This window comes from Tupaia chinensis, unplaced genomic scaffold, assembly GCF_000334495.1.
Source record: "Tupaia chinensis unplaced genomic scaffold, TupChi_1.0 Scaffold000367_1, whole genome shotgun sequence".
NCBI classification, from domain to species: domain Eukaryota; kingdom Metazoa; phylum Chordata; class Mammalia; order Scandentia; family Tupaiidae; genus Tupaia; species Tupaia belangeri.
Genome location: NW_006159864.1, coordinates 571,444 through 588,134, shown reverse-complemented (window position 1 = coordinate 588,134; position 16,691 = coordinate 571,444). Strand labels below are relative to the sequence as shown.

At 40.9% G+C, this 16,691-nt stretch overlaps 1 protein-coding gene across 1 annotated transcript in view; it reads right to left on the bottom strand.

Annotated features, from left to right (window-relative positions):
* Positions 1–16,691, bottom strand: part of DNAH3 (dynein axonemal heavy chain 3) — a 172,248-nt gene that overhangs the window by 131,090 nt on the left and 24,467 nt on the right. The window contains exons 12-18 of the mRNA XM_027773745.1: positions 12,908–13,044; positions 11,112–11,217; positions 10,752–10,930; positions 6,742–6,926; positions 5,313–5,436; positions 1,516–1,669; positions 593–737 (exon numbers count right to left, since the gene is read on the bottom strand). Of these exons, the coding sequence (XP_027629546.1) occupies positions 593–737; positions 1,516–1,669; positions 5,313–5,436; positions 6,742–6,926; positions 10,752–10,930; positions 11,112–11,217; positions 12,908–13,044 (1,030 nt within the window). The remainder of the gene's footprint in view (positions 1–592; positions 738–1,515; positions 1,670–5,312; positions 5,437–6,741; positions 6,927–10,751; positions 10,931–11,111; positions 11,218–12,907; positions 13,045–16,691) is intronic.

Here is a 16,691-nt window from a genome sequence, read left to right as displayed (position 1 = left end):
ATGTCATTCATAGCTTTAACTGTAATCCACACATCAGTTATTCATCAGTATAAATCTTCTTCCTCTCCTAAAAATCCATATTGATAGGTCTAATTGTTATATTCTCATTTGGATTTTTGCAGACACCTCAAACTCAATGTATTCAAGTTGATGTTTTTGTTTGTTTGTTTTCCCCATAAATTGATCACTTCTCTTGGGGACAGCCAGTGGTTCGGCAGTAACGCAATGCCTTTTGATGCTGAACTCATCCAGCATCCATGGTATTTTACAGACGTCTGTGGTACTGTTGAGTTTTCTTGAAGCAACACCACCGTAGTGGAACAGTCATATTATCCTCTCTGAGTCACGGCCCAATCTATGACTCTCGGTGGTTACCTATTCTATTTTACCACAGAACTAGGTCTGACTCTTTCATCTCCACCTTCTATCCTTATCATCACATCAGAAAACTTTGACTGTAGCTGCCTTAGTCTGAAGGGTCAGAATCTGATGAAAAGTCAAGCCACAATCTGAAGTGCAAACCTTATTTCAGATCCTCCACCCTGACCCCATCCCACCCCCAATCTGTCTCAAAGAGTGAGACCACACATACCATTCATCCACTCCTCTGATTTGGTGCTGAATTCATAGGCTGTCACCCACAGTTGCTCATAAGGCACTTTGTTGGTCATCAAGGTTTGCAGAAGAGGGAAAGTACTCTTCTCCTTTTCCAAAAGCTCTTCTTCCTTATTGATCAACTGTGGAAAAAAGAAGATGCCATTTACTGGGTGGATGGTTCCTCTGAGCCCTACAAGCCACCATGCTAAATTCTCCAGTACCTCGAAAACCAAGTGGAGGAAGTTGTTCATTAGTCTGGAGGGTAAGAGAAGAAAAGAAGGCAGGAACTCAGCAAGAAGGTCCTTCTGCTACTTTTAAAAACCACAGCAGCTGACATCAAGCTGGTTACAAATGCAGAATAATTTGCTATTGGCTCCATTTTTGTTTTCACTGTACCATAGCCCTGTCTCTGCTTTCATAATGTTTCTATGTACTTTAGCTGTTGGTATGATCTCACCTTCTTACACTGACTTGCCTCAGAGGTATGAATTTTAATATTAATACTTAAAGAGCTTACTAGCTGTCCTTTGGGGAAAAGTTTTAGCTTCTCCAAGCCTTAGTTCTCCCACTTGAAATAGGGATAAATGGGGATACTTACAGTACCTACTCTAAAGTTTCGTTACCCCAAAGGGATTAAGATATTACACTTTGGATGTTGTCAATCACATAATAAATGTTCAACATATATGAGCATTTACTCCATTATAGTTTTTCTTTGTGTATTCAATGACTAACACAGACTCTGGTGTAACATAGGGGTGTGGAATAAAGTAGCTGAACGTAAGGATGAAAGAACTGCCTAATCAATTAATAAATCAATACTATTCACGTAATAGATGCTGTTAATAAAAATACAAAACCAAGGATCAGAACCAACAGAACAATACAGTCGCAAGTCTTTATCCTAAGATCCCAAACCTCAAATTCCACCAGCGCCTGATCTAGATTCTTGGAAAGCTCATTAAGCTTTTCGACATTGTTCTTCATTTCTTCAGTAGTCATCACTTCACGCTTCCTGAAGCCTTCCAGTTCCTTGTTGTAGCCCTCAAGTTTTGACTCAAACTCCAAGCACCTGAAAGTAAAGACACCAGTCACATTTGGACTTTCCATTTCGTGCACATTCACAGTATCAGACTTTTTTTTACCCATATCCAAAGCTGGAGAGAATTTTATCTTCTGGTCACTGCAGTTCTTATCCCCTACTTCTCTCTGCCTCTACCTTCATATATCCATTACTTTATCTATATCTCTGTCTCTGAAAATAAATGAAGAGGAAAAATACATCAAAATACCTATAATCCCACCCACCCCCAGGGATAGAGCTTCTGACAGCCTACTAGTGATGAAATATTTCCAGATGTTTTACTGTGTAGATAAATATGTATAAAACGTAGTATATATATGCTTTTTCTTCTTTCTTTCCTTTCTTTCTTTCTTTCATTCATTTTTAAAATTGACCAGAGAGCACCTGTGCTTATCAGAAAGAGGAAAAGTGAGAAAGCACTCCCCATGGGAGATGGTCATGCTGCAATACCTTTTCCATTTCTCCCACTTTTGGGGATTTGGGGCATGTATACACGTATGGCCAGCATGTTTCTCAAGCCACAGACTCATGGACTTGAACCGTGCTTTCAGTCATGTGGGATCCCACTGCCCTATCCACCATGCCACAGATCCGCCCTAGGTTTTATTTCAGATTGCACTGTGGTAAATAGCCTCTAAGGATCTCTAATGATCCTCACCTCCCAGTATTTGTCCTTTGTGTAATTGGCTACCTTAGAGTTTGGGCTAGACTTAGTAACTCATTTCTAACAAAAAGAATATGCCACTTACAAGATCAGGTTACAAAAAGCCTGACTCCTGTCCTGCTTGCTTGTTCTTTCTCTTAAGTCACTCTTGCTCTGAGGGAAGCCATCTACCACATTGTCAGCTATACCTTGGAGAGGCCCATATGGTAAGGAAGATAGGGCAGTTTCTGGTCAGCAGCTTATAAGGAACTGAATCCTAGCAATGATCATGTGAGTGAGCTGGAGATAGAATCAGCCAGTGAGCCCTTAGATGAGACTGCAGCCTGGGCTGACATTCTGACTGCAACCTCCTGAGAGCCTACGTTTCTGACCCACGGAACTGGAAGGTGAATTTTTTATTAAGCTGCTATGGTTTGGGATGATCTGTTATGCTGCAATAGAAAAATAATACGATTTTATTATTTCTGTTTCTTGGAATCTTTTTGAAGTCCTAAAATATGGCCAACATTTATAAATGTTCTATAAATCATTTAAGAAGAACAGTCACTTTCCGTCATAAGGCAGAAGGGAGATCTATCTATCTATCTATATTTAGTTGGAGGAGAAAATATAACTTACTTCGATTTTCTTATTATTCAAGTTTCACCTTATTCACAATTTAATTAATTTCTTTATTCAACACTTGTTCAAGTGTTGATGGCTGCTTTACCTTTATTTCACTCATCTAAATAATTATCTTTGAATCACTAATGTTTTGACTTTGGCTATGTTTAATATTGATATGAGTGACTCTACTTTCTTTTTTTTTTTTTCTATTTCTATGCTATACTCTTGCCCATAGACAAACTTAAGTTTTCCCTTTTAGCCATCAGAGTAGGCAATCAGGACCAAAATTAGATTAATAACAGGATAAATCATCTACTAAAAACTCATAGGGAGTACAGAGAATAGAATAACATGTTAAATGACACCACAGAGGTACAATCAGCAGCCTAGATTTGTGGACAAGTGCTTGAGTTTCTTTAATAAATAAATTTCAAGTGAAAAAACATAGGAGATGGAGGGCAAAACTACAGATTAAAAGAAATTTAAGAAATATGCCAACCAATTGCAATGTGGCAGACATATTTGGATCCTAATTTAAATAAGTAAAACATAAAAAGAAAAAATTAAGTAGATCATTGTGGTCCCCAGGTTAAAAATTTTCTGTGACTTTATATTGTACTTAAAAAAAGAAATACAAATTCCTTACTGTGACCTCAAGAACCCAGTCCTCTGAATCCTAGATCCTCTCCATATCTCCACTTAACTGGCTCCTTCTCATCCTCCAAGTCTCCTATAAAATGAGACATTCCCTGACTTGTCCACTGAACACAATCACTATGATTTGTTTCCCCATTTGTTTCCTTCATAGAGCTTCTGTATTTATCTGTTTCCCACCATCCCATTTGACAGCCATGTGCATAAGAGCAGTCTATGTATCCCTTTTGTCCTCTGTATCCACAGAGAAGAAGAATAGACAGGAGCACAAGAGGGGAGCAGAGAAGGTGGCTCCTTCACCACCTTGAATCTTAGATTCAAGATAGAACACCTAAGAGTGCTCAACTTTTGTTTGCCTTTGTTTTATAATTGTAGAGCCCAGTAGGCATTAATTTTACAGACTGTCCTTACTGTGACAAAGTGTCATTCACTCACTTATAACAGTAATCCTCAACTATACGCAAGGCACTGTACTCTGAATCCCCTGAATCCTGGGGAAACAATCCTGAGCGCTCTCTAACACATTTCCTTTCTGCCTCCAAGATGCCAAAGGGTTTTCCATTGCACTCTCATGGCAGGGAGCAGCTCACGTACTTGAACTGTCCTTTATGTATTTTCCATGTTGCTTTCAGGACCACAGAACCTACCACCAAGTTGTACACAACGGCGGAGGAGGGGACTAAGCCAATTTTCCTGTTGTCTACACAATTAGGTGCTGTCGGGTGCCTTTTCAATCATTAAAATTCTTTCTGAACCTTCAAATGCTGTACCCACATACAAAGAGAAATCCCTGATAAAAGCAGTTTTGGATTCTTCTCAGAGGGCAATGGTATGTAAGCTTAGTGATTACCTTGAAATATTACTACTATTATTTTTAATTTCCTGTAATTGCTCAGCACATTATAATTTCCAAAGTACTTTCATGGTATAGAGAGTCTATACAGTAATACACTCAGGAAATTAGGTTGAGTAAATGAGTCGCACTTGCAGGACCACCTGGAGTCTAAAGGATAATGTAGGAATTTAAAGATGTGAACTGGTCAGAATTCTTTCAAGAAATAGAATTCACTCCAACATTTAAAGAAAGACACTTCACTGAAGGAGCCACTGACAGAAGCGAGGTGTAAATGGGGTTAAAAGAACAAATAGGGGACAGTGAGACTCTAGAAGCTACCCTCAAAGGGAAGGTACTGTGGACCCCTAGGGCTGAGGAGACCATGAGAACTGAGGAATGCAGCTTCTGCCTCCTCTATCTGAATTGACAAATAATGAATGAAAAACGATTATAAGCACGTTAGCACAGCACAAAACCAGCTGCAAAAGAGGTAATTTCTCAGCCTCCTACCCTGCCTTTGTTATCCCTGTCTTGATATTTCACAGATCCCTGGTCTCCAAGGTAAAGCTGACAATTTTGCTGTTATTAGTATTGCAGAAGCTATTATTACATGCCACTCCTCTTGCCTTTCTCTCTACAAAATCCAATTCCAATTGTTCAAGGCCGGGAGAGAAAAGTTGGCAGAGGTTACTACAGCCAAACAGGCTTAGGAAGACCATCCCTCAATGGGAAGTAAAAGGAAATTCCTTCACCATTTATCTTCAGCCTTTGCCCACACATTGCTGTGGTGGGTTCTAGACAGAACCAGAACCTGCAGCCTGAGTTATGAAGTCAGGTCACATGTCCAAAACAAGCCCAGACTCTCCCGGTACCTTTTAATCAGGTCCATCTCTGCCTGATCCCTCTTGTTTAGGAGAAGGTTCCGGCTGTTATCGAAGATATCTTCAATCTGGTCTGGCCAGAGGAACAGAGTGCTGTTCAGTTTGATATCCTCTGCTGCAAAACACATGCAGACTGCTTCAGGACACTGCAGCATAGGTCAGCACGTGGAGAATTAATTCAGCAGAGCAGAGGTCAGGAGAAGTGGGGTGGGCAGCGGGGAATGGATGGGCTGCATGATGATTGACAACTAACACTTACTGAGCGCTTAGTAAGGGCCAACCTAGAAGACAGATGGTATTATCATCCTTGTTTTCACAGATGACAAAGAAAGTGACTATGCCAAGTGATCAAGGTTACACTGCTAGAAGGCAGCAGAGCAGAATCAAATCCAGGTCTGACCAGCTTCAAAGCCTACATTCTAACCACTTTGAGTTATTGCCTTCTGAGACTAGGTCTGTGTAGGCCTAGAAAACCGGGTCTATGTTCTGGTTCCAGGATTCAAACTATTTTACCTTTTCTGAGTGTCAGTTTCCCTTTGGTTAAGTGGCAGTACAAATACCAGTGCCAGACTGCGTACCCATCTTATGGCTTTGGTCCATCAAAATGCTTTCGATTTCCTTACGGACTTAGAGACCACTGTGAGAAAGTCCAGCATGCACTTACATGATCAAAGACACAGCTCATGACTGTTCAGTGAATGGTTAGGAGGGCCCTTTTCACCCCCATTTCCCTTTCTCTGTCCCATCAACCACCCTCTCACCCCCTCGCCCAACACACACACACACACACACACACACACACACACACACACACTCTCTCTCTCACACATTGGGAACACAAGGTAATTCACAGGTATTTTCTATGGAAAATGACTCAGAGAGAGAACATGAACTTTTCCTTCAGAACCTGGTCCTTATTTCAAAATTCTATCTTGGCTTCATAAGCCTTCAAGGAGCTCTGATCTTTTCTCCCTCTTAAGATACACAGGAGGACGACAGAAATTGTCTTGGCCTCTTCTCAAAGGTGGGATTGTATTAAGATTACAGATGAGTAAAATTTACCCATTTATAAAAGAATTCTGCAACTGGAAGTGACTTTCCCAGGAACCCCAGATGCAAGATGCCATGTCAGGCATCTACGAACCCATAGTCAAGTCTCTAGATATGTATTCTTTTTTGTCTAAAAACATTTCTTTTGTGTGATTCAAACTCCTGTGAATAAGAGTATGGAATAAATGCCTCTAACATCTGGGAGCACCTGAAAAGCAGCTCTCCCAAAATTTAGTAGAAAGACTCCTATAGTCCTCCTGTCCCCAACTCTTTATCCCTAAAGATAAAAACATAGGCTGTTTTTCTATGTTAAACAGAAATATAAAACATACATATATGCTTACATGTACACCTACGGCATGGGACTTACAGGGCAAGTCTGCGTAGTCCATCAGGAACTCTAGCCTTTCCGCTGCATCTCTAAGTTGCCTCCTGAGTTTGAACACAGTGACATCGCTGGATTTCTTTAAGAATCCAATGAGGAATACCAGTTCCTCAGTGTTGGCGGGAACCTCACTGACTTTGTCTGCGATGGTGCTGTACTGATTACAAATGCTACAGAGAAAGAAACAGCCATTACCATCATCAACATCATTGTCTACAATGGCTTTCTTGTAAGATGCATCATGTTAAACAGACATGATTCCTATTTGGAGACTAAAACAATGATTTCCAACTTTTCTCTACCTACAAATTCTTGATGGATGATATTTACATGTGCTGGGGCCAGCAAGTAGTGTGGTAGTTAAGAACGATGGACTCCCTTGGGAACCAGCAGTTAGTGTAATGGCTATGTCACTGGACTCCCACGTAGTCAACCGTGGTTCACGTCCCGGACCCGGTGGCTTAAAACTCATGCCAGGCGCGTGTGCCTGTGTGCCCAAGATCCTGAGAGGAGAATGGAGGAGAAGGGATTGCAGCGTGACCATCCCCCCTTGGGGGTGATTTCTCGCTTTCTGTCTCTATGTCTCTCTCTGTCTGTCTGGCGAGCGCACGCGCCCTATAGCGAAAAACCTTTCCCCCAAAAAAGAAAAACAAACAAAAAAAGAACGATGGACTCCCACATGGTTAACCTGGTTCGAATCCCAATCCCATACCTGGTGGCTTGCTTTCTCGCTTTCTCTCTCTCTCTCTTTCTCTTTCTGTCCCTCTCTGGTCAAATTAAAATAAATAAATGATGCTAGAAAAAAATAATCCTTAAAAATATTTTAAAAATATTTACATGTGCACCACATTCCAGGAATAAAAGTAATCATTATAATAATATCTGACATAGATTAAGTCCTCCCAAGGTGTCATTCAGCAGTCTAGTCATTTTATATATGTAGTTACTCATTCATTCTTCAAAACAACTAATGCACCATGTTGTTTTGATTTGACAGGAACAGATAAACTATTACTTAAGAAAAAAAAATTGATGGCTCAAATTTTCCAAAGAAAGCATCTTAGCAGTGTGAAGGAAACATTTAGTGCCCTAGTCCCAAACCTTTATTCTAAAAGCAAAGAAACTCAACATCTGAGCGGCAAAGCTAGGGGTTACATAGCTAGTAAATGAAGGGTTTGGGATTCAAAACCAAGTCTTCTATCTCCAAAACCAGGAATCTGACTGCTCTGTCACCTACTGGAGTTAAGTAGTGGAGAGCATGGACTTGGAGGTCAAACTCAACTACTAGGCAGTCAGAAAAGTCATGACATATTTCTCTGTGTTTTTCTATGCAAAAGTGTGAAATGACCTTCTTAATGACCCAGCAGGATAAGCCTTGGATGTGCCTCCTATTACCCTGTTGGAGTCTCAGTTTCTTTATCCACGCAATGAGAGGAGTAAGGTTGTCAGAAGGACTTGAATAGAGCTATACTATGCAGGATGCTTACATGGTGCTTGGGCTATATGTATAATATGTGCTGAGAAATGAGAGCTATTGTTATTGTTAATTTGCTGATGGGATTCTGATATGTATTTTGTAAACCTTAAAATACTAAAATTATATATATATATATACACACACACACATACATATATATATATATATATAATATATATGAATAGTTTACTATGTAACATATAATAATGACAATCATTACTACTAACTCATCTTAGTCGATGGTTTAAAATATTGTGAGAGGGACTCAGCAGGTGGCATGGTAGTTTAGATGCTGGACTCCTACATGGTCAACCATGGTTTGGCTCTCAGACCTAGTGACTTGAAAATCATGCCAGACACGATTGTGTTCATGCCCAAAATCCCAGGAGGAGAATGGAGAAGGGACTGCAGTGTGGCCATCCCCTCCAGGGGATGATTTCTCACTTTCCCTCTCTCTGTCTGTCTCTCTAGTGAGCACATATACCCTATGGCAAAAAACCTTAAACAAGTAAAAAATAAAGTACTCTGAGAAAGGCAGCTAGAATAACATGAAACAATCAGTTTGCAACATTCAAATAGAGACATGAATATCCCTTATTTGAAATGCCTGGGACCAGAGATGTTTCTGGTTCTTTTTTTTCAGATTTTGAAATATTTGTTTTTTCTTTTCTTTTTTCTTTTTTTTTTTTTTTTGAGAGGTTTTTGCCACAGGATGCATGCGCTCGTCAGACAGAGAGAGACAGAGAGATAGAAAGCATTCACCCCCCAGCGGGGATGGCCATGCCACAATCCCTTCTCCTCCATTCTCCTCTTGGAATCTTGGGCATGCATGCACATGCGCCTGGCATGTTTTAAGCCACCGGGTCCGGGATGCAAACCGCGGCTGACTACATGGGAGTCCAGCGACATAGCCATTACGCTAACTGCTGGTCCCAGATTTTGAAATATTTGCACATACATAATGAGATATATTGATGATAGGACCTAAATCTAAAACATAAAATTTATTTACGTTCTAGGACCAGCAGACAGTGTAATGGTTATGTTGCTGGATCTCACATAGTCAATCGCAGTTCAATTCCTGGACCCGGTGGCTTAAAACTCATGCCAGGTGCATGTGCATGCATGCTCAAAATCCTGAGAGGAGAATGGAGGAGAAGGGATTGTGGCATAGCCATCCTCCTCTATGTGGTCATTTCTTGTTTTCTGTCTCTCTGGTGAGCGCATATGCCCTATAGCAAAAATCTCTCTCTAAAACAAATTGTTCATGTTTCATAAACAAATTAGACATAGCCTGAAAGTAATTTTATACGATATGTTTATATCACAACATTTTCACCCATCATATAAGGACAGATGTAGAACTTTCCACTTGTGGTGCCATCTTGGTGCTCAAAAAATTTCAGATTTGGAGCATCTTGGATTTCAGATTTTTCAATTAAAGAGGCTCCACCTGCAGCAGACAGCTGCTGTCGAGGCCTCTCAGCACCTAATTTTCTCTTCTGGTAACATTTTAAGACTTCTTTGGAAACACCTCTTCCTCTCTCAATTTACATGGTTTAGGTACGGCTGACATGCGCCCCAGGGATAAGAACACCAGCCAGGCCTAAACCATCAGTATTTGATCCAATATTGCAAAGATCCAAGTCAGGTTAATGTTACCTGGGCCAGGACTTTTGTGAGTCTGTTCGAAAAAGAGAAACTTTTTCTGCCTGTGGATGGGAACCTGGGATGATTAAGTCTGAAAGCCTGTAAGAGAATGGAGCCAGCCTAAAGTAAAGCCAAGCAGAGAGAGGGAGACTGCATTCTAACTGCAGCATCGAGGGCCTGAAATAGAAACCCCCAAACTTTTCAACATGTGAGCTCCCAATTCTCCTTTTTATCTGAGCTCATCTGTATAGGCTTCTGTCCCTCCCAATCAAAAATGCCTTAACTAACAGAGATAGCTATCAGTAAAAGGAAGGTACAATATAGCATTTAAGATTAAACAGGGGCCAGCAGGAAGCAACTTGCATTCCTGAAGTTCCCTGCAGGGAGGCAAAGGCTGCAGGATCAGAGACAAACTGCGGAAGGATGTTCACCATGTAACATAATAGCAATGGCAGTCACAATTACTAACTTGTCTCAGTGGTAATCCACCCTCCTCCTCCCATTCCCATGGAGTTTTCTCTTTTATTTTTTAAAATATTTATTTTATTTATCATATTATTACTTTTTTTTTAAGTTTGCTACAGAGCACGTGTGCTCACCAGAGAGAAGGTGAGAAAGCAAGCCACCAGGTCCAGGACTCAAACCAAAGTCGGCCATGTGGGAGTCCAGCGCCTTAACCACTATCTGCTGGCCCCTGTACTTTTCTCTTGACTGTCCAGTTTCTAGCCTGAAGCTGAATTTCCTGTCACTCTCACTTTGGGGCAAGAAGAAACCTTAAAGCTGAGTCTGGTCATTGCTAGAAGGTATAGGTTTTGGTCACTTTTCCATTATGCAATTGGTGCTATTTTTCTGCAGACAGTTCTGATACCTGGTATTTGTTTCCCGGTTTACATCCACTTGGAAATGAATCAGGCGGTCTTTCAGATTTTGGGCTCGCTCACAGAGATCATAGTTCAGGAACATGGTGTCCAGGCAGAACATAGCTAAAGGCACAGTAATGGGCATGGATGCAATTTCGTTCCTCCGTTTTTTAATGCTATTGATTCTCTGTAGAAAGGAGCACATCCAGGAGCTTATTTTGTCTTTGAGCAACTATCCATTTATCCCCAACCCTACCCCAGGTCATCCCGAGGCCAGTGTTGAGTGCACTAATGAAACATGTTGACTATTTATTGGGTTGTCTGCAGCATGTGTCACCAAGGTACGAATGTCAAGTGGCATCTCCTACCGTCACGAAATCATCAATTTCATGATTTTCTTTCAGGAATGCAGTGATGTTTTGCTCTGCTGTGTTATCCAATAAGTCATCATACTTTTTGTATACATTTAAGTATCTTCCATATCGAAGAACATAATTCAAATATAGGTCATCAAATCAGATGAGTCAGAGTGGCAAATGAAGCGATAATAGCAAAAATAGAAAAAAAAATTAGCCCAAACCAGGGAAGAAAAGTATAACATGGCAATAGGTACATGGAACTGGGAATTCAGAATTTTGGCTTCAAATTCTAATTGAACCATTTCTTGGCTGCATGAACTTAGACCAGATGTTTCTTTGTTTCAAAGATCAGTGTCTTCAATTTTAAGTGGAAGTCTAACTAATTAACATATCAGAGGATTATCATAGCTTAACAGTAATAAACTATACATAAAGCAATTAATACTATGCCTAACATACTGCGAATATGCAGTAAAAGTAGGTTTCTATCCCTCCTTGCAACTTCAAAATTCTATGACTAAATTTTAGAATGAAAATATGGAACTAATGAACCTTCAATCTATTAGCCAACCTTAAGTAACTCTGTATGTTATCAGATCATGCAAAAATGGCTAACCAGGTTTCCTTGAAACTTGGGGGTATGTTTAGGATGACCTGACTTCAAATAAGTTTGAATCAAAATAAAGATGAGTTAAGTAGAATTAAGACCATGAGGCCCAGTGGTACAATTCCAAGAGCTGGTACTGAAACTGAGACGCAAAGAGAAGCCCTTTCATTCTGGAAAGAAAACATGTATGTGTAAGACTCCATGAACAGGGAAAAGAGTATTTTCAAATAGAAACCTCAAATCGAATTCACAAGGGCAGAGCTTCCAAATGTGAAACCATGATTGTCTAACTAGGTTAGTAGTAGTTCTCCACTGGGGGCAATTTTCCCTTCAGGGGACATTTGAGCACATATGGAGACATTTCAGTTGTTAAAACTGGAGAGCTCCAGACTGGCATCCAGTGGGTAGAGGTCAGGGATGGTGCTGAACATCCTACCCACAAAACAGAATTTTCTGGTTGAAAATGTCAGTAGAAGCATATTCAGGACTGGGTTAGGGAGACCCTATGTCTTGGTTTGCTTGGGACAGTCCAGGTTTACCCTTGTTGTCCCATGGTAATTGTAAATAACACCCATTTCCATTCTTTAAGTGTCTCAGCTTAGAAACTTCATATGATCAACTGTGAGGTGTGTTACAGTGTGATGATTGAAGAGCATGGCCTATGGACTTAGATAACTTCATCTTTGATCCCTTTTCTTCAATTCCTTCATCCTAAAAACTTGCAAAACAGAACATCGTTTCAACATTCAGTTGTAGCAAAAGCTGGCCCAAACGGATGTGAGGCTACTTATGGCAGGAATCATAGGTTTCACTGCAGAAATACCAATATGTAGCCCCAAACCTCACAGAGGCTGTACTGTAATATATGATAAATGTTTTCTAAAACCCAGAAATTTCAAAATACCAAGGTCCCATGCCATTTAGATATGGAGGTGGACCTGTAATTGAATTTGAATCTTGGCTCTCCTGTTTACTTGCTGTGTAGTATTGAGAAAGTTACAGTTTTCTCATCTGTAAAATGGGGATAATAACCATATAATATCCATGTAAGTATTGGCTACTCTTATTATATATATGTGTGGGGCCAGGGACAGGAATTGCTTATTGGGTGATAATTTAGAACTCCAAACCCATTGGAGTTCAGACCTGGTAGCTTGAAAACAGGTTAAGTAATAAAATTATAACTAAGTCAACTTACTTGTAGGGGCCAACTTGATTTTTCTGAAATATCTCAAAAGTTTGATTTACAAAATCAGAAACAAGTTTTTCTTCAGGGTCAACAGTTCCAAGGATGAGGTTATATCCTTTCAATTCTGGGAATAGGATAGATTCCACCTGAAGAGTAGAAACCTCTTTTGAATGTTGCAAGAAGGGAAATGGCACCAAAATGCAGACTCTTTGGTAATAGATTCATTTTCAGAGGCACCAGCTGCGTTTTGACTCTATTCCCTGCTACATAGCGCTTAGAACCACCTGCTGTTCCTTCCGTCTATACCCTCTCTCCTCTCCTTCCTGTCTGAATTACTTTTCAATTTCTGCTCCTCTCAAGTATTATGTCCTTAGAGAGTCCCTGGGCAAGCAACCAGTGGTATGGTGGTTAAGGTGACTGGATCCTGTGTGGCTGACTGTGTGGATTTAGTCCCAGACCCAGCAACTTGAAAAACATACCAGGCATGTGTGTGTTCATGTCCAAAATCCTGAAAAGGGGAGAGATGGAGGAGAAGGGGCTGTGGAGTGACCATCTCCCATGGTGCGGGAGGGGGGGTTACTTTCTCACCCTCTACCCCATCTCTTCTCTTCTAAGTGCACATGCTCTCTGGCAAACAAACAAACAAACAAAAAATCCCTCAGGGGATATTGGGTTTTCCTGTTTAAAGCCTACCTATTGAACTTGTTCTTTTTGGCACTCACCACAATTATAATTAAAAGAATATTTAAAGAGCTGTTCTAGGTATGTCATGGAATATAAATACCATGAGGGTCTGTATTTGACATAGTTTTTGACTTAGCAAGGGCTCAGTAAATACTGTGTGAGGAAATGAATGCCAAAGTGGTGTTCCCCTCCTCTCAAAGTACCCAGGATAATGGATTGCCTCTTAGGAAGAAGTCATCAATCTGAAGAGAAAGAAATACTTCCTGTTGCCCTTTCAATGTGGCTGGTTCTCCCATGTCCTAGAAAGCAGTCTGTAGAGTTGGGTCAAGAACAAGCATAACTTTCCAGATAATTAATTGTGACCTTTTTTGCTTATCTTCTCGGCTCTCTGATTTCAGACTGGTTTTGTCATCATCCTCAATGTGCACACCCACACTTTTCTCCGACTTTGGCATTTCCTGGCACTGAGAGTGAGAAAATTCTCTCATCAAGAGAGAGACTGTCCTTAGCAGCCCTTTTCCATTGTGATATGGAGATTGTTCCTGATTATGAAGGTAACACATTCATATGGCTGCTAATGCTGATCAAAATTCTGCTTATTGCATTTTTAGTTTATAAAACCCTTCCCAGACCAACAGTTAGCATAATGGCTATATCATTGGACTCCCATGTATTCAACTGTGGTTCAAGTCCTGGATCCGGTGGCTTAAACTCATGCCAGGTACCCAGTGGTATGGTGGTTAAGGTGACTGGATCCTGTGTGGCTGACTGTGTGGATTTAGTCCCAGACCCAGCAACTTGAAAAACATACCAGGCATGTGTGTGTTCATGTCCAAAATCCTGAAAAGGGGAGAGATGGAGGAGAAGGGGCTGTGGAGTGACCATCTCCCATGGTGCGGGAGGGGGGGTTACTTTCTCACCCTCTACCCCATCTCTTCTCTTCTAAGTGCACATGCTCTCTGGCAAACAAACAAACAAACAAAAAATCCCTCAGGGGATATTGGGTTTTCCTGTTTAAAGCCTACCTATTGAACTTGTTCTTTTTGGCACTCACCACAATTATAATTAAAAGAATATTTAAAGAGCTGTTCTAGGTATGTCATGGAATATAAATACCATGAGGGTCTGTATTTGACATAGTTTTTGACTTAGCAAGGGCTCAGTAAATACTGTGTGAGGAAATGAATGCCAAAGTGGTGTTCCCCTCCTCTCAAAGTACCCAGGATAATGGATTGCCTCTTAGGAAGAAGTCATCAATCTGAAGAGAAAGAAATACTTCCTGTTGCCCTTTCAATGTGGCTGGTTCTCCCATGTCCTAGAAAGCAGTCTGTAGAGTTGGGTCAAGAACAAGCATAACTTTCCAGATAATTAATTGTGACCTTTTTTGCTTATCTTCTCGGCTCTCTGATTTCAGACTGGTTTTGTCATCATCCTCAATGTGCACACCCACACTTTTCTCCGACTTTGGCATTTCCTGGCACTGAGAGTGAGAAAATTCTCTCATCAAGAGAGAGACTGTCCTTAGCAGCCCTTTTCCATTGTGATATGGAGATTGTTCCTGATTATGAAGGTAACACATTCATATGGCTGCTAATGCTGATCAAAATTCTGCTTATTGCATTTTTAGTTTATAAAACCCTTCCCAGACCAACAGTTAGCATAATGGCTATATCATTGGACTCCCATGTATTCAACTGTGGTTCAAGTCCTGGATCCGGTGGCTTAAACTCATGCCAGGTACCTGTGTGTGCATGCCCAAGATCCCAAGAGGAGAATGAAGGAGAAGGGACTGCGGCATGGCCATCCCCCACCCCGGGGGGGGGTGATTTCTCACTTCCTGTCTCTCTGTCTCTCTCTGTCTTTCTGGCAAGCACAAGCACCCTATAGCAAAAACCTCTCAAAAAAAAAAAAAACCCTTTCCTATTTTATCCAACTTCATTTTTTTCTGCCTCCATCCACCTTATTTCATTTCAGTCAGTATTAGAGAATTCTTGTTTTGCTTTGTTGTATCACTAAGACAAATGAATTCTGATAATTACTTTGGTTTCCTTTAGTAACTCTTTTTCACAAATATTCATTCTTCACCTTGAATTCTATTTTCAAAATCCTATTCTATTGCTGATTTTCCTCCTAACTTTAAAAATTCATGTTTAACCATAAATAAGGCAGGACTGGCAAGGGCTAGAGGTACTGTCCACCTGCTGTTGTTCTTAGGTATTTTCCTGGAAAGTCAACCCAAGGGACCATTCTTCTGAATTTTCACTACCCTGTTCAGAGATAACACAGTTTGAGAGGCTTGGCAAGGGAGCCAATGTTGATGGCATCACTAGATGGAGAACCCAGGGCCTCTGCTATTTTTCCTCATGGCTTGATACAGTTATTGGTATTCATTTGCTCCTAGCTTTCAAACCTGGTACAAACTGGGATTTGTAAGCGTGTCTGTTTGGCATTTCAATGCACTGACTCTAGTACCAGCTCCAGCTGGGCTGTTTTCAGTAGCAGCTCCATGAGCCCTGGGCTCTTCCAGCCCAGCTGCTTGCAAATATTGCCAATCAACAGCAGTGAAAGAAAGCTTGAGTGGTATGTACTTTAACTGTCCCCAAGCCCCACATTAATCCCTCCAAATTACAGAGTCTTCTCTTTCATTTCCTTCCTAGGGATACTGGTTATAGGAGAGCTCTCCACTGCTTTTTCTATTTCCACAAACCCAGTTGTCATGTTAGCCAAGCGTGGTTGGGTTCAAAACTCCAAATGAGTGCTCTGGTGAAATCAACTGGAACATTTGGCTTCACATACTTCCCTGTAATCCCAACTCTCATCTTGAGCTCTTAGGCCCTCTAAGTACAGAATTGAAAGAGAAGAGTGCTCAGAGCATCCAAGCATGCATAATGTGTGGCAAGAGCTAGCAGGGAAGAGGATGAAGAACAGAGAAAAACAAAGAGAAAGAGAGAGAGAGAGGGAGAGAGGAAGAGGCACCCACCCACAAACAGATCTCATTCTCTGTATGAGACTGGACACTGACCCTCTTACCACACGAACCACCCAAAGGGAATTAGAAGAAGATGGAGCAGGACCAGCAAATGACCTAATGGTTACATTACTGGACTCC